Source organism: Accipiter gentilis, chromosome 29 (assembly GCF_929443795.1).
Source record: "Accipiter gentilis chromosome 29, bAccGen1.1, whole genome shotgun sequence".
NCBI classification, from domain to species: Eukaryota; Metazoa; Chordata; class Aves; order Accipitriformes; family Accipitridae; genus Astur; species Astur gentilis.
This window is the reverse complement of record NC_064908.1, coordinates 15,192,586-15,216,372: the sequence shown is the minus strand read 5'-3', so window position 1 is coordinate 15,216,372 and position 23,787 is coordinate 15,192,586. Positions and strand designations below refer to the sequence as shown.

Below are 23,787 nucleotides of genomic sequence, written 5' to 3'. Positions count from 1 at the left end.
ATTTTTTTTTTTTTATTTTTTTTTTTTTTTTTACTTCAGTATGAGGCCACAAGAACTGGAAGCTTGGGGAAAATATTTCCTCTTAACAGAGCTGTACCTTGTAATGCCCATAGTGCACGCTTTGGTTTGTCTGGAAGTCTTGGCAAATGTTTTTGATACTGATTGTTTATTATATTAAAACTAAAGCTGTTGCAAGCCTAGCAAATCATGCATTTGCGCATGCGTGTGTGAACATGCAGCTGTGTGGAATACAGTCATGTTTCCCCTCATTGAATAATCTGAAAACCAGATGCATTTCTGTAAGTCTGGGTGAGGATATTTACAGTTCCATTTTAATATGCAGTGTTGGTGAATAGTGTATGTGTGTGTGTGTCTCCAGCTGCGAGAAAAACCCCGACTAGCTTCTGGACAGCTTCTCCGATACCCGTTAGTCCAGTTCATTGGAAATAGCCTCATCGCGGAGCCATGATGATTTGCAGTTGTACAGCTCATAGCAGGTGACATCTGGCTGATAATTTCATTTGAAGCAGCTATAGAGAGATTTATTTTTTTTCTAAGGTCAGATTTTTTTAACTGTTTCAGTTGTTCTTTGCCAGCACTAATTAACATCCCTGTCAATTCAGGACAAATCAGTACTGTTTATGAAACAGTCTGCTAATCTTTGCATTTTTGGGAAATAATGAATAGGAAGGGGTGTTGGTCTGCCTGTAACTTTGATTTATCTTACGCAGTATTAGCATTGCTAACTTTAAATAGAAACAGCACAACCAAATGAGTGAATGAAGGCTGAAAACTGAGCTAAGCAGTAACTGGGAAGAAAATAAAATGAGCTTTACACGTGCTGGCTGCGTCACTGACTGTGTCAGAGTGTACAGATGCTGTTGCGTACTTTGGCCATCCAGGAGCGTTGGAGATGTGCCACTGGCACCATCAAAGGCTGCGGCCATGCGCGCCAGTGAAGGTGAAGCTGTGGGGAACGGGTGCAGTACGCGGGCCCTGCATCACCGCAGGAAGAGCTAATTCCCCTTTCCGTGGGCTGGGAGGTGACGCACGCATCACAAGGTGAGAGCGTGGGGCAGATACGGCAGAGTATTTGTCATCTGTGCATCACAGCTCAGCTGCATCCAAATGATCTGTCTGTTCATGAGGCCGTAGTCTGGGCATGAGAGAAGTCAGTGGAAGAGGAGCAGTGCATGTAAACGGCACTCCCCAGTACTCCCAGAAGACTGGAGGGAGGGAGCAGATAATCTAAATACTGAGGTCGGCTCCATCAGTCCAATGCATGAACAGTCCTTTCATCTGCCCTTCCTTGCAATCAGCAAGGGACCTGATAAAATAAGGGGAAAATGAAGTGATTTGCAAAAAGAATTGATAAAAGAGTTCAGCCATGAAATGTAGTTTTTATTGGCCAGGGGTCCCAAAGCTAGCTGCGTCCGAGACGTGTGCTCAGAAATACCGTAGCTGCCTACTGCAGGAGTCAGAGAAAAGCAGTGCTGCACTCAGATTTCAAATGGAATATAGATGGAGAACTAAGCTTTGAGTTTTTTAATGGACAGAGAGTAACAAAAAGTACAATTATGGTTTTGCCAGAGCAGCACTAGAGCTGTTTGTCTAGACACTGAATAATCCCCTCCCTAGGGGAGGGGGTTCGTTAATGTCTCCTGGAATGTTTTGAGCTGTTCTGCAGTTGCTGAGGTGACGGGTTTGTTTGTGAGATGCAAGTTTTGACGGTTGATTTCAAGTTGCTAAAGAGCAAGCTGCATGTTCTTACTAACCCAACCCAAGCTCTATTTATTCACATATTTCAGGCTTCAGCTAACACCGTGTCATTCACTGCTCTGGCAGAGAACTGTGCTCATCCTCCAGCCCCTCAGCCTCAGGCAGCACTCATCGCCTGCCGTGTTCAGCAACTCTTATTAATTCACAGTGGCAGAACATGGTAACAGGCTGGCAGGAGCACAGTGTTTCCTAGGGCCTCGGTAGCAAAGCTGCTTTCACGTAAGTGTTAGCGGAGAAGTGGATTATATCAGTAAGGACATTTTAGCCATGCCACAGAGCAACAGAAAACTTTCCTCTAGAAATCTAGAACAGCTCAATGAAACTTCAGCAACTTCCCTTGCAAGTTACTTTCATACCAATGATGGTGATGAATAGCACACGCTTCCAGACAACATGGGATTTCTGACACAAACTCAGCTGAAATGGGGTAAATGAAACATGAAGTCTTTGTAAGCAGAGACTGAAAGGAGCAGGCGCCCTCCTCTGAACGAGCGCAGTATGATTTAGTGGACTTGGGCTACCAAAGCTTGCTGCTGCTTAGAAGGGTCTGTTACTGCAAGGCTTCTTGGCAGCAGGAAGTTTGGATTTTTAAATTTTTTAAAATTTTTTTTCTTCATTAACAGTCTAAGCTCCCTGTGAGCTGTCAGACCCTCTCGCCACACAAGGCAGGCAGCAGTCAGCAACGTGTTGAATGCACGTGTATTTATTGTAACACATTTTCAGCACAAAGTATAACACTTAAGCACAGGAGTGTATTACAATCTGTACAGCATCCTCTGAACGGCACGGACAACACAGACATGCAGCCCTACAGGCTCTGCAGCAGATTGGAAGGCAGCTGCAGTGGCTAACAACGACAGCTTAGAACAATGAGAAATCCCAACAGTGGCTCATTCTCTGACCTCCCCTTGGGCCTGGCTGGGTATATACAAGCGTCCAATAAACAGGATAGTAAAATTAACATGCTGAACAATTCATAGACACTTTTTAAAATAAGAAGTTGCTGTTTGCAGCAAACATTTGGTCTAAAAAAAAAATCTGAAGGCCACATTTTTCTTTTGAAATTCTTCTGTCCTACACCCTTTCCCACTTTCTAATGCTAAGTAAGTTAAAGAGCAGCCCCCCACCCCCCCCGCGAGGTGCTCAAGAGGTCCCAGCCCCATGCTGAGCCTGGTACCACCAACGCTAGACTCAATGCTGTGGAATCATTCAGGTTCCAGCACCATGAACACACAGTCACACAGTTTGGTTCCTCAGCCCATGAGAAGCCACCCCTGCCTTGCGCTGCTTCCATTAAATTGCACTCAAACACTTAAAACGATTTTACTATTGCCTTTCTGGCTTACGGGATGAATGAAGAACTTTTAAGAATAGCCCTGCTAAGAAAAGTAGTGTTTAGCCTTTTTTGTCTTTGTTCCTCTCTCCACTGCCTGCTAGTGGATGTTCCTTGGCTGCATTAGTGGCAGTAGATTGGGGAGCAAGTTATTTCTGTTCATTAAATGAGCCACTGTATACACAAACGACATCTGTGTTGAGAAGCTGGAATGACCTCAGTACACAGGTAGGGGCTTGTTTGCAGAAAGCAGCTCATTCCTAAAAAACTGCTTCAACAGCCAGGGGCCAGCTCAGCCAGGCCCCTTCCCCAGCACTGAATTACTGCCCTGTCTGAGGGTGACCCATCTGAATAGGCTCTGGGCGAACAAACGGGCTCCTCCTTCTCATCCTTCACACTCCCTTTGCTTCTCGTGCCAGACGTGGGGACAGATCCAGGCTTACAGCAGGGTCAGTCTGAGAATGGGGTTATGAACCAAGTCCTAAAGCTTGTGTCAGAGTTGTCCTGTGTCGCACTCCAACGAAACCTGCCCGTGAACAGCTCTAAGTTTAAGCTGTTTGTGTACCACCCCTGTGAGTTAACCACCTGGAAGGCTGCATCCCACAGCTACAAAGTTACCGGGAGCTTCCGAGGAAAGAGTACAGTGGGAAGCCATTGGGAAGGAGGACTCATCTTCCAGCTTTGTTCTCTGAAAACGTGCCGAATGCATGAAATCAGATACAAGGAGAAAAAAATTCTGCAGGACCGTAAAGGTGTGGCTTTAGGGGCTAGGGGAGAAAGAAATGGCCTCTTTCAAAATTTCTTAATTGACTGCAACTGATTTGCAAGAATTGGATAAAAAGCAAAACTAGGAAGTTGTGACAGCTGTGCATCACCAGCACAAAACTACTGGGAGACCTTGTGGCTTTAGTCAGCTTCAGATAACAGGTTTCTCTAGTTGCAATACTGCCCGCTGGAAACATAAATAATGTTTCATTATCTTTATACATTTGAGTTAAAAAGAAGTGCCAAAAGCAAAACCTGCAAAGAAGCAGAGAAACTCAGTTCACTGGGGGCAAGCTGGGAGTGCTGGTTTCTTGTAAGCAAACAAAAGGGAGAGGGTCTGGGTCAAAACATGTCCTAGTGAAGTTTGGCTGCAGTCTCCTACCATGGCATTATCCAGAGATGAATTACACAGAAGCTGATTTTCTCCCAGTCTTGCTCAGCACCACCCCTATATTCAAAGCCACATGAAAGGACGGCAGAGAAAACCTGCCTTCCCCAGAAGTGGTGGTGGGAGCTGCACGCACCTTCAAGTACCAGACAATGGAAGGTTTGACTCCTCAGCATTCCCCAGCCTTCCATCCCCACACGGATGTATCTGTGCCATACCTTCCCTGCCCCATCCTGCACAGATCACACAGCCCGCGTCTCTGCTTCAATCTTCTGCTCCCCGTGTAGGTTTTCCAATTCTTGGACCTGGGCCACATTCTGCCTGATGGCAATCTCAGGGCCCCCTCCGTACAGCGTGCTTAAATAAATCCACGTCTCCTCAGAAATCTGCCCATAGTCAGCACCTGAAAGGGACAACAGCAGGGATCAGACGTGCAGCCGGTAGGCCCGGGTTCAGTATAGCTCTTGGAGGGAAAGGGCTGGTGCACCACAACACGAGGCCGTCCTCTCCAACCGCCTCCCCCTGCACAGGCTCACCGCAGGAACAGCAAGGCATGAGTGGTTCCTGCAGCTGCAGGGTCCAGACCCACCGGAGCTCCCACCCCGCTGGCAGCTCTGCTCTGCGCAGCGGTGGCCACCAGCCCTCCGCAGTGCCGCCTGCTGCTGGAAGCCACCAGGGCTCCATGGCCGTGTCGCCGACGGCTGTGGGGTCCTACTGCAGTCACTTTTTCCCTTCCCCGAGAGGAACTGAGCAGCAACAGCCCATAATACCAGGGCCTACCTGACCCCCTCTCATACACAGCAGCGATGAGCTCTGAGACCCAGGGGCCTCCACGCAGCAGTCCCAGGCAGTTGGGGTTGCACTGCCTGGGAGAGACTAAAAAAACCCCTCCACGCTGTCCTGGGAGGGGCAACTCAAGGCAGTCAAAGCAGGGAAAGCAAAGAACTTTTTGCCATAAAGGTTACAGAGGAGGAGAAAAGCATAAAGGGTTGCTTTGAGAGGTAACTGAGATGCAAACGCAATCTTTATCTGCTTGGCAGGAGAGCCCAGCGAGGACAGCACAAGGAATGTTATTTCACAAGCTGGACCACAGCAGATGCTGAGGAAAGACCAGGTCAAGAGCAACACAAGATCAAAGCTACAACGCAAAGGGTGGCAAAGGGGAACGGTGGAAGGGGCGTGGGGAACAGAAACAGCAGGAGATGGGGGCTGCAGGCTTCACTATAACCAGTCACATCAGCAGAATGTCCTCTGCAACACCATCTCGCTCTGTGACCACTTCACTATGGACAGCTAGATCCAGCGGAACATTCTCCTTTTAGGAACACTACAAGACAGCAAGCACAAGTCTTACCCTGCTTAACTTGCACATGGCCACCTGCTTTTGTGAGTGCAATCTTGCTGTTGTCAATTGGTCCAGGAGGCTCTGTAAGAGGAGAACAGTCATGTCAAGAACTATTCCATTTTCCACATTGCCACCAGATTCAGCTTATCTCCCAAGCTAGTTCTCTCGTTATTTCTGCTCTGCCCTTGGGGACCTGCAGACAGTATGAGTGGCTGGTGTCTGAACTCTGTTCAGCCTCAAGTCATACCAGTCAGATGCAGTGCTCGCTGAGGACCTAGCAGATAGACAGACTTGTTTCCATCCACCTCTCCCCCCCAACAGGCTCCAGAGGTCTCTGGCTTCTTACCATTATCCTTCCCCTTGACAAAGGCTTCCCACTCACGGAACCACTGCATGCTGATACAGTAGATCACGCTTGGAGACTCCTCTGCCTGGAAAGCCTTGTTCAGCTGGGAAAGCAGAAGAGAACAGAGACATGCAGGAAGGATTTAGTCACTCCTGAGATCTGGGGGAGCCCCTTTCGTTAACTGTAAGGCAGCTTTGCCATTCTTCAGAAGATCCCCATGTAATTCCACCACCTTCCTCATTAGAGCAGGCAACAGACTAGGATGGTTTCAAACTTTGTGCCTGCATGCAGCCACGCACAGCATTATCGTGTTCAAGCTGCTCCTCCCCATGCTACTAGCACTGGGGAACCCCAAGATCAATCTCCCGGCCAATCATGTTCTGGAAAACAGGGGCAAGAGTTTCCCACTAACTGTCTGTGACAGGTCTCCATTTCCCACCTCTGCCCTTTGCTGTTGCTTCCAGGTGCTTCCCATACGAACCTTGATGAAGGTGTCAATTTCAATTCTCCTGCGTTTGGCAAGTGCTTCAATCTCCACTTGGCAAATCGAGCACACATACAGATGGTTCACAGCAGGGCCGCCCCCAAACCTGAGCACAGGAAGAGAGGGAGGGGAATAAAGAACTGCGGGAGAATGGAAATGCGTCCCAGCCCTGCATCCTACAGAGATGGATTTTTATACTACTACAGATGCTGGTGAAGGAGAGGCATCTGTAGCCGTTTTCTGAATGGAGAGTACTGCCTTTACTCAACACAGTGAGGGTCACAATATTGCTCTGGACAATGCATTGATATAGCTCATTTTGGTTTAAATTAGGAGGCTCTGCAAATACAAGTCTTTTCCAGTCTGCACCAAGACTGCATACCTCTAAGGTGCCCTGCCAAAGGATTATGTCTTGGGCACAGGCCAAGGCGTGAAACAAAACCAAAACTCCTTGGAAAGAAGAATTAAATGGCCACATTCACCTGTTGTAGAGATACTCCCACACGTTCTGGGGCAGAATCACAACCAGGTCATCAATGTAGTGATATTTATTAGGAGGGATCCCTGTGGAGGAAAGGCAAAGAGGGACAGTTAACCAGGGAACTCATTATTGCTGGGTAAAGACACAAAAAAAGCCCAATCTCCCTTGCTGAAAACTCCCCAATTCCAGAATCTGCTTCCTCTGCTAATGGAAGACAGGCAAGAGTTCATTAATTGTGGTTTCTCAATTCATGGCCTCACTTGATTAGAAAGTGCTTCATTTCCAATTGGAGATTCATAAACATGAGGGCTCCCCAGCATGACAGATGAAGAAGCAGAATAGTAAAACATGGTATCAGCTCTCTTAAGTAGCGCGTGCTCCATTCTCCAAACAAACACTGAAGGCCAACCTTGCTGATAGGGTAACATGGATAAATCCTGTCTTATCTGCTTTCTACAGGTTTGTTTTTCAAAACAAAGAGATAATGGAAAACTGTTGTTTCGTAGCACTACATATCCCTCTGGGCCTCTGACCAGCAGGACAATGGGGTAATTGTCTCGTCTCTCCCTGAGCAGGCCGGAGTTTCTGCCAGAGAAGCAGATCATGCTGCAGTATACACTGTATCAGGATGACTGCTAGAGCTTTTTTACTGCATTTGTTAATGCACCAGGAAGCATAAAGGTACAGCTGAGAGTTGCTATTCCAAGGTCCAGCAGCACTGCCTTACCTCCATGAGAGCAGAGAAAGGTGTGATTGGTGATGGGACCAGGCTCAGCAAAGGTGTTGAATTTATTGAGCCACTCTCGAGAGATGTAGAACTGCAGTAAACTGTGCTCCTTCATGCTGGCAAGGGACACAACTTTCTGACGCTCTCGCACAGCTTCTTCACTGCTCTTCCTTAAGTAGGGAAAGAAGAAAATTAATCTATTCCTGAAAACTTGGTTTGCTAAATGCATTTCTAGGTATTCTCCAACCAGCAAGGGACTGCTGCATGCAGGGCACAGCTCACCTGTAGAACAAGACGTAGGCTTCTGCATTCTGTACCACGGTCTCATGGACTTCAGTGACATACTGGTCATCAAACTCATACCACTGGCCATTGATCACATTCTGGCAGTAGGCTATATAATGGCCACCTGTAACAAAGAAAACATGACACTGCTGGGATTTGGAGTGCAGACAAAAGTCAGGCCTGGGATAATGTCAGCAGCACAAACAGGATTAGCTGCTGGCAGAGAATGGAGAGAGAGACAAAAAAAAAAAAAAAAAAAAAAAAAAAAAAAAAGGCTTAATTCCTGTTCAGGCAAGCTTTGCAGGAGCAGGGGAGCCTAACACTGTCACGCTGATTTGGCTTTCTTGGAAAGGGCCTCCAGAGAGACTGAACATTGGGAAAGGGTTGAGCCAACCCAGTGGTCAGGCTGAAATAGCTGCAGGGGATCTGTCAGAAGCTGCTCGGTTCACTTTTCAAAGGGCAGAGGCTGAGGAAGCCTGGGAATGGAGGGGGCAGGCCTTACACTGCACTTCATCCCAGAAGAAGTATAGGCTAGTCCCGAAACACACTTCTGCTTTGCTCATGCTCATCTCATTCCTGTTCACCTCTGCCTGTACTCACGGAAGAAGGACTTACTGCCTGCTGTGCCATGGTGACAGATGACTGACAGGAGATCATAGGTGGTGATCTGGGAGACACACTCCTTGGCTAGAAAAGGTCGCAGATCCAGCCCTTCCAAGGGGAAGGAGACATGACTGTTGATCTTAAAGGAATACATCACCTCATGCCGGAACCGTTTCAAGTGGATGCAAAGAATCTAAAAGACCAAAGACAGAACACCAAAGCACGCTTTTGTCGTGGGTATTCTGATAAAATAGCACATCTCTGTGCGTCCAATCTTTGCAAGAGTTCTTCGCCTGTTAGTCATGAATGCTGCTGGCTCATCAGCTTAGAATGGGGAAGTCTCTTCTGGTCTAGATACCGGACTTTGCCACCAAAACAAACTGGTATTTCTTTTCTACCTCTAACCTCCTTACCTCCTCAGTGGCTGCTAAAAGAAAATGAGGAAACAAGGTGCTTCTACTCACCTCTGGTAGCCGGAGGACTTTGCAGTACTTTACTCCATTCCGCAATCTGAGGGAGAAAAAGAAACTAGCTGTGAGAAATCTCTAAAGCAAAGGGATGCCAAAAGGCAAGGCTGGGTCTTGCTCGCTTTGAAATCCAAGACAAATCCCGAATTCCAGCAGCAACAAATTCAGGCTCTTCACAGCATCCTTCCCAAATGAAGCATGGCATAAGCAGTTTGTCACGCCTCTTCTTTCTAATACAATAGCTCCATTACTGCCAAGCCACCCCGCTGTTCATATCCTTCTCCCTTTCTTTCCCCCCCATAGCCAGCACTTTTCCTATCTGCGACCAGTGACCTCTCAAGACCAGAACTCTAATATAAGGCAAGGCAGATTTTACATGGCACTCAGCAGAAGAAATGTCCAGGCAGAAAGCATAGCAAAATGTTTGATAGCAGTACAGAGAAATAAAGTTCCAGAAATACAACAGAATACAGATAATGCAAACTTACTTTTTACACCGTTCACAACTGTACATGTTGTCCCCTGCAGACAAAGAGAAGAAAGCCATTACGCAGTTACTCAGAGCACACAACACCAACATGGCTACATTTCCATCCAGTGCAGAGAAACAAAGTTAAGCAACCTCTTGGGGAAGCCAGGGTGAGAAGAGATCAAAACACTTCTCACAATAAGCTTAGGCAAGAAGAGAATGCAATCAACTGGTAGAAAAGTATGCAATTGCTCACCAACACAAGTGAATACAGCAAATTGTTCGAGTCCTCTAGAGCTTAAGGAGTTGATGGAGAAATCAAAGAAACTAAGGCGGCTAAGGAGCCATAGCATTCATAACCAACCAACAGCTACATCTGCTCCTCACTGAGGACACTCTCACCCAGATTTCCCACCCCTGAGCAGGTGGGAAAACTCACTTCTGCTCAGAGATGCTGAACTGCCAAGTTTTGGTACTGCCGGTCTGTAAGTGAAACACTAAGGCAGGCTTTCCAGGGGATTTAATCCACCTCCAAAACGCGTAAGAAATACTCCTCCATGCGGTTTTCCTTGTTTCGTGCTGTCAGACCCCACTAAAGAAAACTCACCCTTCAACTCATCTGCTGCAAAAAAGGCAGCAAGACAATCCTCCAGCGTCACAACAGGACCCCAAAACCAGCTAGGGATACAGGACACCACAAATCTGCAGAAGAGAGGGGATTAAGAGAAAGAATTATACATAAAATAGCTGGATGCTTTGGCATACAAAACCCCAAATGGATGATGGGTTTCCTTCCAGTTGTAGGTCCTAAGCTCATCACACATCCCAGAGGAGCAGGGAAAGCATGATTTCTCTCAGCTGATGTTCCTGCTGTGGTTGCTCAAACTGGAAATGATTTGGAAAATTACACCAGGAATTAATTTGCTCTGGAGTGCAAGACTGAGCTAAAGGCAGCAGTGAGGGATTATCAGCTGCACAAGAGATCTCAAGGTGTATAACAGAACTAGAGGAACAGTAGCAACTGGTTTACATGAAAAGGCTCAAAGACCTGTGAGGTACCACATGCTGTTGTCCAAGGAATGGTTACAACTGACCTTCTGCTGTAAACACCACTTGTTAAGGGATAGCTGCCTTTCAGCACTGCAGGGCAAACCCCAGAAATAAGAGGCCCTGCTAGGGAACACACCTCCGGATATACTCCATGATGAAAGCAATCCAGCCTTGTGAGGCATAGTTGTCCCCACATGCCCCTGTCTTAGCTGGCACATTTTGGTAGATGGCAGAGTGCAGCTTGGCCAAGTCCTCCTTCCCTGGGATTGGGAGTGACAGGTCCTGGAACGTCTCCACTGTCGTAGAAACCTGGAAATATCCAAGAGGAAGAGGTCTGGGTTTCCTGTGCATGTAATGGAGCTGAGACCTGACCTTCATCACCTTTTATCACTGTTTCGATTTTGTCTAGGCTAGAAACCTGAGCTGGCAAGTAAGAGCAACTTGCTCTGGCTAATTATTCTTCACTGCTGTCAGCAGGATAACTTTTGTCATGGTTTTCGTAGCACTGGAATCAGTTTTCTGATATGAATGTCATATTGCTAGGCTAACTCAGTACACAGATAAGCAAACAGAACGCTACAGAGAAATACAACTTCTTGACATGGCAGGTTTCTCACACCTCCCCCACCATCCACTGCTGTCACTTTAGCAGGCCTCCTGCATCCCACAGTGTTTGGAAATACGAGTGCCATTTCCTAAGAAGAGATCTACAAGCTAGAAGACTGTGCGCTCTTTGACTGACAGCCACCAGGAGACTCACTCTGTCGCAGGTGAGGCACTGCACCAGGCTGAGAATGGAGCCATCGAAGATGTCAGAAATCACACTGCGATAACGAAGTTCTTTCTTCTTTTTCCCAGAAGCCTGCATCTGGGCTGAAAGACAGACAAGGAAGCCCCATCATGTAGCAACTCCTTCCCAGTCTCCTGTCTCAGTAGAGTCATGCAGCCGCACAAGAACATAGGACAAGTGCTGCCCTGCATGTTCAGACGCCACTTGCGTGCCAGTGAGACAGTGGAGCCCATTGTAAACTGACATAAGAACACTGCTGCTTCACATGGTACTAGAAAGGGGGAGGTAGCCAACTGAACCAACACAAACGTGCCAGCTCTCAGCAGGCAGAAATTGTCTTACTGGAAATCCTGTTTCCATCCTCTTACTACATGTTTAGAAGCCTGGCCCTGCCACAGACAGTCCCTGCTTTTCTGAGGTCTTGCAACATTTTGCTCTAAGCTTTACACTTTACTCCCTCTCCCCCGTGACCTGCCTGTGTACTTTGTCCTTATTTTGTTTTCTCCCTCTGACATTTACCATGCATTCCCCAGGTCTCTTGCACTGGAGAGGACTCTCCACAGCAGGAACTGGCCAAACACACAGTTTTGTTTAATAACGAACCCTCTTCCCCACGCACACGTGCATGGAGACAGAGTGCTTTTTATCCAGCCAGAACATCTGTGGCTGTGCTGACCTCAGCCAAGGGGCTGGAACACAGTTGAGGAAAGGATGCCATTATTGAACAGCTGTAGGGACAGTGGTATGAGCACATGCCATTGCGTTTGAAGACTATGCAATGCTGAGGGATTTCAATTTGCTGCTTGCTTGGGATGAAGACACCAGTTTGATAACAGAAGCCAGGCTCTACTCTGAAGCCTAACAATGCTCCCAGCACTGGATTGACATCTGCAGCCTTAATTCTATTATTGTGAGCCCAAGATGTCTAAGAGGCAGGAAGCTCTCTCTTGGTAACATCATCTTATAGTTCTTTGGCCCACATGCTATGAAAGTCAAGTCTGGCAGACAAATGTTTACACATCTCCATGCTCCCCTAAAGGGACAGAGCTTGTGCCTGGGACTTCATAGCCATTTTATTAATAACAAACACAGCATGCAGATGCAGACATGGATATCATTTCAGGCTCCAATACAAAAGCATACTAGAACATCTCTTGTGCCCAGAGCTTGACTTTACCTGCAAGTTTACTGTAGTCTTTGCCTAGTGCTATTTTAAGAAGGCACTGATGTCCAGGGAAATTAGCACTTGTTACAACTGTTAATCAAGAATCATGATGGATCCCTTCTCTCTTCTGTAAACGAACCCCTCCTCCTCTACATGCTCCCCTCTGCCTCCCATCATATGCTCTTTGCACTACCTTTCTTGAGTACGTAGGAAGGTCCAAGCCTGGCAGGACTAGAGCGAGGAGGACTGCTAGAGAGTTTGGAGTGCACTTCATGATGGACTGGACTGCAGGGGCGTGAGGAGCAGCGCACGTAGGCATCATTGTCAGGTTCTGTTTGGGAAAATGGAGAGGGAGAAGAGCACTGGTGAAAACGCCAGTTATGAAAGGCAATCCTGTTGCAGTCAGTGTCAGCCCAGCTCTGTTATTACAGCAGAGCATCTTTCCCAATACACACAGTTCAGTGTCTATTAACTGTCCTGCTTGCACAGGTTGGCAGATACAGCTCCCTCAGTGCATGGATAGGAGTGCACACAGAGCTATACTGAACAGCTAATAATTACATATAAAAAAAAACAACCCACCACTTTTCACGCTTATGACTAATTAAGTTTTACAGATTGCTCCTGTATACCTAATCCACATAAACAGCATTGCTGTCTTCAGTGCCAGTTGGCAGAGTAAGACTCTTACATAAAGAAGTGTTGAAAGATTGTATATGTTCAGTTTGAGGTGACTCCACACCTACGTCTTAACTGCTGCTCTTTTCTTTTCCCTAAGACATAGAAATACACAAACTGTGCCTCTCGCTTTTGTCTCCACAAAGCCCACAGTCCAACATTAACAAATACCTTCTTCCATGCCTTTTCCACAGCTAGTATTTCCCCAGGCCAGGCTATCAGATAAAGCAACGTACACATAAAAACCCTTTTTCTTAAATTAGGAAAAGGTACAAATACAGCGTTTGCAGGTTTGGCAGAGGCAGCTATCACTGCCTTCAGGACGTAGTCTTTACTCGGCTCCATAGCACATTAGCCTGGCTAAGCACCTCTCTGGCTCATGTATTACATTTTCTTACAGAAGCAATTGTGCACAAAGGCAGAACTACTGCCAGGGACACTGAGGAAAAGCTTGAAGGCAAGATCTCTTGAAACCCATAGAAGGAACACTCACACTGTGTGTTTTTTGCCACTGCAATGCAACACTGTCCCTGTGTAGGATGACAACGTGTCTTCTCACAAATAACACTACTGGAATAGGTGGATACCTGGTGTCCTACATGGGCTGGCAGGACGGGGAGCTGGCAGCATCTCAGGTGAGGCTCTACCATCAACTGGCATCATGGTAGTATCAACATCTGCATCCTCATCCACCTGCTCCGAGTTGCTGCGCCGATGGCCACAGGAGAACTTTCTGTCCTTCATCCTCTCTTTCTCGGAGATCCCTCTCCCTGCTTCATCCTGGATCAACAACTCCGTCTCTGCGAGGGAGCTGCTGCCCATACCCCCTGTGGTCCGACTTTGACCATCTCCTTCACCCCTGTCACTGCTTGAGTCACAGGAGAGGAACTCATCCTCCGAAGGACTTCGGTCACCGTCTCGCTTGTCGTCCTGGTCACTGGTATCCAAATCCCTTGTCTCTGCAACAATTGGTTCCTTCAGTTCTTCATGAAGCTGATCCATCAGACACCGCAGGAACTCCTGAGTGTCCTGAAAACCAGGAGTAATTCCATGTTAGTATCCATCCAGAAACGGGGAAATGAGAGGAGCAAAAGAGGAGATGGCTCCATTCTCAGCCTCTTTTAATGCTGCCCACAAAGGTTAGCCACCTCTGCAACACAAACAGACCCTACTAAAGCAGAGAGAGTACTCTGGCAATGTACCAAGAAGCCTGTCTGCTACATAAATGTTTTAACTCCTAAATGATAAAAGGCCCGATTTTTATCTGAACATCTTCAGCTGAAAGACACTGAAAAGCCAGACAGCAGCTGCAGCATGCAAACCATGAGCTTATTTATCACAGGTTTACCACTGATAAGAGGTGAGAGACAAGGAGAAATGTAATGAAGAGAGCAGGCCATAGAGAATAGACTCCTATCCACAAACAAATTTCATGAACACTCACTTCTGCTCATGGCAATCCCTCTCTTAGAGAGGGCAGATTAAAATCTTTAATAAGTAGGGAATGGAACCAGAAGCCAAAGACTAATTCACTCTAGGTGCAAGCTCCTACATTCATAATACATCGTAAAAGAGCTGATACATTGGCTTCAAAGGACCTGCTGAAAAACATCTTGGTATTTTGACAACTCCAGAAAGTTAATTATGATGTTTCTGTTATTTTATGGAAGTTTGGCTTTTAGCCTGCTCTGTCTTCCTTTCAACTTTTATCTCTTTACAGCTGAGAGTTTTCCAATCCAACATACTTCACATCAAAGATAAATATAGAAGTTATTTCATTAATCATTATTTTTATCCTCTGTTTTGATTTCCTGTCAGTATCATAGTTTCGATGTACTGTCACTTCTCTTGTAAATTTTCTAATCATAGTTTGATGTTTACATTTTTTCTAAAGAACAAACACAAGAGATATGTTGATAAAAACTTCAAAGAAAAAACAAAAGGTTACTAGCTTTAAAGAAGATTGTTTGCTGTAATTGCCCAGAAAAAGAACATAGAACATTCATATCTTTAACTTTTTAGTACAGATTTATCCAGGTTTCTCAGCTCTGACATGACTAAATAACACCTGACTCTCATATAACATGTATCAATAGATCTAAAAGCCCTTTATAAAGGAGGTGACCATCATAATTTCAGAGGTGAGAAAGCTGACACATGAAAATGCACTGATTTGGTATCAGCAAGCCAGATGCAGAGCCTGGAAGAGAACCCAGGTCTCCTAAATCCCACCCAAGTGCTCTATCAGACCACTAATACTGACACAAAATGGGCATGACCCCTGAGCTCAAGCTCTTCCTTCTGAACACCACCACTGCAGGAAGAAAAATCCCACCATCTTTGGAATAATGGCATGTTTTTGTTGAGGCCCCCCCACCTGCTGTGCATAGCCTCGGAACATGGGGTTGACGAGTTTAATTCCATGGGATAGACTGCTTGGAACAACATAACTCGGGCTGTTTAGATATGAAGAAAAAAAAAAAAAAAAAAAAAAAAAAAGAAGTTAGTTTGCTTATCAGGCCTGGAGCCAGTTTGTCTAATAAGCCATAGAACAGGGTGTGGTAACTAGTTAACGAGGACAGAAGGTAATCATGCACCTGCAAAGCCTGGGCATATATTTCTCTATTTGCTGGATGACATACAAATTAAGAGACAGCAAACATCTCGCAATCATTTCAGTCTATCCTTCCAGAGAGACCCTTCCCTAGAGCATATTTAACTTAAAGCTCTGTCCACAGTTTGAATTGTCTCAAGTGATTCTTTCCAGAGCAGGGTTTTGCAATTAGTTACTTGGTTTGATTTTCCAGCACCATGTCTGTCTCAAAATCTGGGTGGGCTGACCACCCAGTAAATAAGGTAAATCGAAACCAATATTAAGATAATATTATATTGTTTCAAAGTCTACAGCCTTCTCTTCCAGAAAGACATGGGTCACTTTTGCTCTGTATCTTACATATCCCTTGTTAACAACTAATATGAAACAAACATGCAATGCCATTTAAATTCCTAGTTTGATTTTTTTCAATTAATTGCACAGAGCAGCCATCTTCAGATTTAAACAGAGCTGCATTATTTTACACTGTCCTTTGAACTGGTCTAGAATTTGAACGAATAGCAAACATTTCCCAAAATGTCACCTGCATTTTCGACTGTCTTCAGTAAAAATCTCTGTATTGTTTTTTCCATCCAAATCATCAATCCCTCTGCTAATCAACAGCAGTGCAATTAAGCGCTGGTCAGTCCATGCAAAATACTCAGAAATGGCCAAGAATATTCCCTTACTCCATCATTTTTTCTTCATTGCCAACAGGGAAGCTATATTAAAAAAAAAATCTCTTCCTTTTTAAAGTTATAACATTAAGAATGTATTCTTTTCACTGACATCAACATGCCCATTTTATCACTAGTAGCAGGATACAGGATCTCCTAGATATGGGGGAATCCTCGCATACCCATCTATGTAACGTTTGAACTGCCTGCCTTAGACAATGCACTTATCTTTGAAGATCTAATTTCCTCTTCGCTGATGCCAGACTTAAGAACTAACGTAACTATGAAACCTGTCCAGATTAGATTAGGAAGTGACCCAAATTAGATTAGGGAGTGACCACTCACCGTTTCTTATGCCAAACCTCAGACACCAACTTCTGGTAACTTTTGCACAGTGCTGGTTTCTTATCTGTACGGACCAGTCCACCACACTCAAGAAAAAACTGTGTGAGAGGTGGGCTACAAGAAAAAAAGAGAAAAATTCAGTGCACAGAAATTTCTCCTCTGCTTCTGCTTAAGGGTTTATCAAAACTTAAATGCATGCCCTTTCAAAAGCATGCTTAAGATACTGGTTTTAAATCAAGGGAAGAAGTGATTCCAGATGCAGACTTGACTCCTAACTTCAAACAAATGAAAAAGGCTGATCTGAATCTGTTCCCAGTACATAGAAGAAATCCTGGAATTAGTTCTCAGCATGATGGCTAGAAAATATTTTAGGATATGGGTTCTTAGAATTATATCACTGGGGAGAATAGAGATGTGACATGCCTTCCCATGCGATAAATGTATTTCTGTCACAACAGAAATGATGACGTTTTACTTCAAGCACTCATCTAAACATGAGTCTTGTATGTAGCCACAAGTTGGCTATTCACTCAGTTTACTGCTGTAAAATTTCTGTTGCCCTAAACAAACACTTAAATTTTTCTGCACCTAGCCTGGCTGATTTCTTTTTGCAAGGCTCATGAAGGTCTCAGAGCAGAAGCACCACATTCGTTATTTAGTGAAGTCTAGTAAAGACTCTACTGAAAGGCCCTAATGCCTACCAGTTAGAGAGAGCCTGAAGTGCTGCATTCATGTAGCAGGAGTTCCCAAGATTTTTCATTCCAGTAAGGCCTAAAGCACAAACAAGAGAGGCATGAAACACTTTCCAGATGTGCTGCTTTCTACATTTCTCCCCAAAGGAGAGGGAATTCAGCCCTCTCTAGGCAGTCTCCACACTCTGCTCCTAGGAACCTCTCAGTGCAGGTCCTACAGATTGCAGAGTTACCCTCACAGCACTTTCATCAGCTCAATGCAGAGTTACCTCTTGGTTTCAAATCGTCATCCTCTGATTCAGATTCGCCTTCATCAGCCACTGCAATTGGAACAGCTTTCAAAGGGTGAGCAGGCAATGGAGAATCCTAGATTAAAGACAGAAAAATAAGCATCAGTGAGAGGCCTCCTCTAAAAGACAAGTTGTGAGAGATACTATCTTACACATAAATCAAGCCAGCCTTTAAAAACGAAGCACACTGGAGAGAGAAGAACCAGTTGCACTGCCTACCCTTCTCACTAATGCAAGGAGGGAGTGGAAATAGTACCATTACTGCTTCCAGTACACATGATAAGAGAGGCATCAGGAATATGCAGCAGTGTCACAAGTACGTGTGTTTCTGGTCTGACAGCTAAAATTTCCATGGGCCATGCATTGAAAATGAAGATGTGACAGCTGTTGTGGTTCCTCCCAGAAACAGATGCCCCACAGAAGAGGCCAGGAAAGGTTAAAAATAAAGTCAGAATGGATAGTGAAGTCATCCAGAAATCTTCTTGGTGGGAGATCCTGTAAGGCAAGGTTATTGGTCCTCTGGCTACAGGTAGCCACATTCAGTGAAAGAATGTGCAAAATGTTCACAGCAAAAACTGGGACAATAGTGGAAAACTCTTGGCTAATTTTGCAACAGGTAAACAAAAACCCTGCCAAGCGTTCAACCCTGCCACGTTGTGACACAGACCCACCGGTTCAGTGAACTTCACTGGTGGTGACTGTGTGTGCGTTGCCAGCCGCTGGTCCAAGAACACTTCCTTTTCACAAGCATAACACCAGACACGGAAAGTGGTCAGATTCACCGTCAGGTTGTGCTTTTTGGCCTAAAAATAAAAGGTGAAGTAATGAATCTCATTTGACAGCTGGCTCAAGTTGAAGCACTGGACCACTAGAACAGGGTAGAGGAGGATTAGGTAATGGGAAAAATCCAACTCTATCTGTCTTAAGATGGACAACAGAGAAAAGCTCACCTGTGCATGAAGTGTGCTATGGTCAGCAAAGGACTCCCCACAACCAACATAAGGACAACCAATCTAGTGAGAAAAAAGAGCAAAAGTACAATGGGCACAACAAATTAAGACTTTTCATAAAACAGTCTGCAACTCCAGTCCCACCAGCATCTGCAAATTCAAAATTGATCTTGCCAGTTTTCTAACCTGCTTTTTATTCAGGGCCCAGAATAAGACAGAAAATTGGAATTGTTTAAGAAAGAAAACCTGGAACCAGGTTTGCACCCACATAAAGGCTCCATTCCAAGGCAACTGCTCCAATGGGCAGATCATCAGAGCAGTCTCAAAATGTCTGGGCATTCCAGTGTAAAAATAAACTGGCCCTGCCCGCCCGCATGCCCCTTGTCATTCCTTTCCACCTCGCTACCCTGAGCAACGTCTTTTGAGGTCTCACACTTGCAGCCTCCCTTCACAGTTGCCAGCAGAGGCAGGACCCAGCTGACAGTCAATGCTGGGCATTTTATTCATTCCTATTGGGACTACCAGGGGGCAATCACCTATGAGGAGTAAACTGTTACATCTTGGCATATTCTGACAGCATTAGCCTTTAATCTAGGGAGTCTTTTCCTTGGAAACCATCAAAAAATGGTGGATAGTTCTACTGTGAATGCCCTCTTTGCTTCCTGCTTTTTTTTCTTTTCAGTACAATACTTTTTTTAAAAAAAATTATATTAAAGCAAAGTCCCACTATATCATGCACACAAATAGCAAGCCATTTTTACCTGAAGACAAGCCCAGAGATTTGGTCCCACAGCTCCACAAGACTGGCAAGTTCCCTGCATATTCATGATAAAAGAAGGTTTGTTTGCTTGTTTGGTTTTTAAGCAACCTAGTCCTTCAAAAGTGGGAAACTTCTCTGTAAGACAGGCCTTGCCAACCTGCAGCTCACAGTATTTCATTTCTTAATACCACACTTCCAATTAAATATACGCTTTGCACTGTTTTAGCTAAGTGATACATTTGAGCAGGATAAAATGACAGTAAGAAATAGATCAGATAGGGTCGACAAAGGCTTACTTTATGGGACATGTGCAGGGTACATCAGCATTGGAAGAAGAGTTTCTGCCTCTCATCTATGGAGACAGGCAACATTTTCTTCAAAAAGCAAACATGCAAACCCATGCACAATAGCTAAAAGGGAAAGGAAAGGACTGACAACCAGAAGACCCTGTACCTTGGATTTGAGCAGCAGATCATCCCTGGTCACCTCTCCTATGGAATCCAGGTGAGGACAGATGTCTCTTGTATCCCCCATTTTCACCAACACTCACCTGCAAGGGGGTGTTTTCCTAGGACAAGCAAGGATACTTCTTTTCAGCTACATGTCAGATTTGTTCTCACAGATTGTAAGAAGATAAATTAGCATGTTTTGTGTATTAGAGATCACAATACCCATCTTTAAGGTTCAGAGATCAAAACAAATCTAAACCTGGACTCAGTCATATTAGCTAGCACAGTTCTGACCTGTTGTTGAGTGGCTGCATTGTGATTTCGTAGGTAAGCAAGCAAGGCAATGGGGAGGAGAAGGAAACACATGAATAAAGCTAATAATCTGTACAACGAGGAATGTGCATTCAGAAATTTAGGGAGGAGGTCAGTAGACAGGCCTAGCTTCAGCAGCACAGCTGCCAACTCGGTTTCAGGTATGGGGATGGATTTGCTGTAGCCTCAAAATGAAAACAGCAGTACAGTGACCCACTGACCACCCTGTTCTTAAATTCCCAGACTGTCTGGATCATGTAGCATCTCTGAATGATGCAGAGTCCTATGGCAATAAATAAAAACTGCCAGTAAGTCATACATGCTTTACATACATAACTTAACCGGTCTTGTCTACCATGAATACTCCATGAACCTGACTAGACTAATAAGTCATGCTTCCCCCCCTAGAAACTGGGTGTTCTGTGCTAGCTCAGCAGGTAGGGTGGGAAAACAAACATGGTGATCTGAACTGAATTCCTCTTGCTGAACACACACACGCAGCATGAAAAGATACAAATCTAAGTAGCTTGGTTGCATGAAACTTAGATTAAAAGTGAAAGGGCACTGCAGCCCAAGACACAAGTAGTTAGTATATGGTGTCTAGGGGCTTCATGCTACCCATACTGTGCTGATCTAAATCTAACGTTTAGTTATTATACTACTTTATCAAACATTAAAAATATGATTACTGTTGTAAATGAAGCTGGGCAAGAGGGAATTAGACTTAAATGATCTGTAACACTGATAACCAGTCTTCAGTCTCTGAGGAATTTACCATTTGATAGGTAGATTTTTAACAATATGAGCCACATAACTCTCAAAGACTGTACAAAATGTAACAACACTGTTCCACCCAGCTCGTACATCCAAGCACTGCAAGTACAGAGGATTTCATAGCTGCATGCTTACGAGCACAATAAACAATTTCATGGTGGTCCACGGTTGTGTAAAAGACTTCAAACATGTCTCAGTAACATGCAGCTACAAAAGAGAGACGAGAAGAGTTTGTGTTTCTTAAGCTTAGTTTACATAGTTTAAGTAACCTCACTTGCGGCTGTTAAAGAAAAAATAGAAGTGATATGAACAACACAGATCAGAATCCAAAATATTACTATTGGCTGTAAACAAAGCAGATATGAAAAGCCCACATCATTATAAAAAAGAAGTGGAAAATTCTGATTAAGTTAATGACTCCAGCAGCATGGTTGCTACCCTCTGTTGTTTTCACATTTTGAGGACATGTGAAAGAACTTCCGGTGTTATCTGGTCTGAATCACTGACAGTGGGGAGAAAAGGAAAAAAAAAAAAAAAAAAAAAGAAAAAGAAAGATAAACAAATACCGTATCAGCAACACTTATTTTGGGATAGGAAAAGCTTGCCTAGCACCTTGCCTTGGCAGAAGACAAACCTCAAGGATAATTTTATAACAATGTTTTTCTAGCAGTCTTTGGAACTGAATAAACTGAACTGGAGGAGCAAAGCAAAACTGGAAGAAAAAGAAATCATATTTGCATGCCAGAAAACACAACAGCGGTTGTAACCAGTCTCTCAGTAACCTGTGAAGAGATGCTTAACAAACAACTGAGTAAATTCATGCAGCTTCACAGAGAAGCAAAATAGTACCATGTAACATATGTTGATTTAAAACGCAAGTGACAAGACTGCACTATCTTTGACTAACACATAAAACTGGGACACTTTCAGGCTCTGAGTCCCTTCATCAAAACCAGCCCCTTTTCCCAAATGCATCAGCCAGTCCAATTAAAAAAAAGTATCAACGCCATGTTTGCTAGTTCACCTTCCTTGATTTCTTATCCCTTTCCCAGAAGAAGCTTCCCAGAAAACCTAATGAACAAAATACTGGTTTAAAATTAACTCCAGACCCCTTCACCTTCACCAGCTTCAGCTAACTGGGAACCAGTTTTGGAGCACGTACGTTTAAGTACAGTCTTGTGGATGTAGATGGTTTTAGTGCATTCCCTGGCACCACCCCTCTACTCAAAATTAAAACCACGCCTCTAAACTTTCCGGCACTGGGATGCTGATCTTCCCACCTAGGCCTTCCCTTTTTGAACAAAACAGGGAAGACCTCATTTTCGCCTCTCAGCCCCGACTAAATGCATCAGAAAAGGTTTGAGTCGTAACTGTTCAGAAGGAAGTATTCAATCCCTACCTGCCCACAACTCTGCCCTAAGAGCTTTAGCTGGCAACACAGCTCTTGAATGCTGCTCAGGAAACAAGGAATTTAATAAAAGCACTGCCAGAAAGCTTAACTGTGCTTGTCAAAATGTACTGTGTATGATGGGAAAAGAAGTTACCTTAAAACAAGTCCTTCAGCCTGTCTTTCTCAAGCACCACTGTAGAAGAACAGTATATGAACATGTCAGAACAATTCCACGGTAACTGCAACCTACTTTCAGTTGCTTAAATTGCTGCCAAACCCACTGTCTCTGCCTTCTACAGTAACACGTTTCTCAGGGTTTTGGGTTTTGGCTTTTTTGCTTAAAACAACTGTGTGGTTTTGTACCAAAGCTAGAGCCAGCTGTCAAGAATTTCAGATACGTGCAGATTCATGGTCTGCGGGAGTAACCGTTTGTATGAATAAAAGAAATCCTAGCACTGCTCATCTGCAAAACAACTACCAGGTCTGCTTGCTCATCTTGCATAACCTACCAAGATAAAAGGAGTATCTGCAGTTGTTCTTGGTGACATTTTATACTTGAGACACTGAAGAAAGAAATATTTACTGAACTGTCTAGCTGACAAGGATGAACCAGAAACCAGGCACTTCTGACTCTTAGCTCAACATTTGCACCACATCACGTATTGGAAAGCCAGGCGTTTTATGTAGAACAGGCAAAGGAGACCAGGTATTAACACAGATTTATTACTGGAGGGCACAACACGAGGGCACGCCTAGAGATTTAGCTTTTAAGAAAAAAAAAACACCTTCAGGAACTCTCCCCTCACCCCGCTACGTCGCTCCTCAAGCACAGCGGACCCCCAAACCACAGGTCCTCTCCCAACAGACGCTACAGCTGTGAAGCGTGAGTGAAGTTGAATATAAATACGCCTGCACGTCGCTGGATTCGGGCAGGACCAGTCACCGGCCGCTCCGCAGGGTCCCACTCCGAGGGTCGCGGGAGCGCAGAGGCCGCTGTCGCCCCGGGGAAGGCACCAGGCCCTGGGGGGGCTGCAGGGCCCCCACCCCGCTGCCCGGGCACCGCGGGATCTCGGGGCGGCGGTGGGGTGGGAGAGGGGAGGCCGGGCCGGAGCCCCCTCCGACCGCTGCTGCTGCATCATGCCCGGCCCGGCCGCCCTCCCCACAACACCGCGTCCGAGGCGGAGAGGCCGGGACGGGCCGCGGCCCGAGGCCCAACCGCTCCCCCCCCGGTCCCGGCCCCGCCGCCGCCCCCGGCCCTCTCTCACCTGAGGGGGATGCTCGGGGCGCCGCCGCCCCCGCCCCGCCGCGGGGCTGCGCCTCAGGCCGGGCCGCCGGGTAGGCCGCGCCCTGCGGGCCGGCGCGGGGAAGGGCCGCGGCGCCCCGAGCAGCGCGGGGAGGCG

At 45.5% G+C, this 23,787-nt stretch overlaps 1 protein-coding gene across 4 annotated transcripts; it reads right to left on the bottom strand.

Moving 5' to 3' along the window:
* Positions 1-2,466: 2,466 nt before the first annotated feature.
* Positions 2,467-23,765, bottom strand: USP20 (ubiquitin specific peptidase 20). 4 transcript variants are annotated; one of them, XM_049833073.1, is made up of 26 exons: positions 23,653-23,710; positions 22,542-22,580; positions 19,916-20,030; positions 19,464-19,517; positions 18,703-18,765; positions 18,424-18,555; positions 17,732-17,828; positions 17,472-17,541; positions 16,771-16,884; positions 15,533-15,611; positions 13,743-14,184; positions 12,671-12,808; positions 11,283-11,395; positions 10,659-10,831; positions 10,080-10,174; positions 9,492-9,525; positions 9,001-9,046; positions 8,549-8,729; positions 7,931-8,057; positions 7,649-7,818; positions 6,923-7,004; positions 6,438-6,546; positions 5,957-6,059; positions 5,620-5,691; positions 4,484-4,668; positions 2,467-3,800 (listed from the first exon to the last, which is right to left on the bottom strand). In XM_049833073.1, the coding sequence occupies exons 3-25, from the start codon at positions 19,994-19,996 to the stop codon at positions 4,508-4,510; spliced, it is 2,736 nt and encodes a 911-aa protein (XP_049689030.1). In that variant the 5' UTR covers positions 19,997-20,030; positions 22,542-22,580; positions 23,653-23,710; the 3' UTR covers positions 2,467-3,800; positions 4,484-4,507. The 4 variants fall into 4 exon arrangements, with proteins under 4 accessions (XP_049689030.1, XP_049689028.1, XP_049689029.1 ...); XM_049833071.1 differs by having other exon boundaries at positions 2,467-4,668; XM_049833072.1 differs by lacking the exon at positions 22,542-22,580 and having other exon boundaries at positions 2,467-4,668; positions 23,653-23,765.
* Between the last annotated feature and the right edge of the window lie 22 nt (positions 23,766-23,787).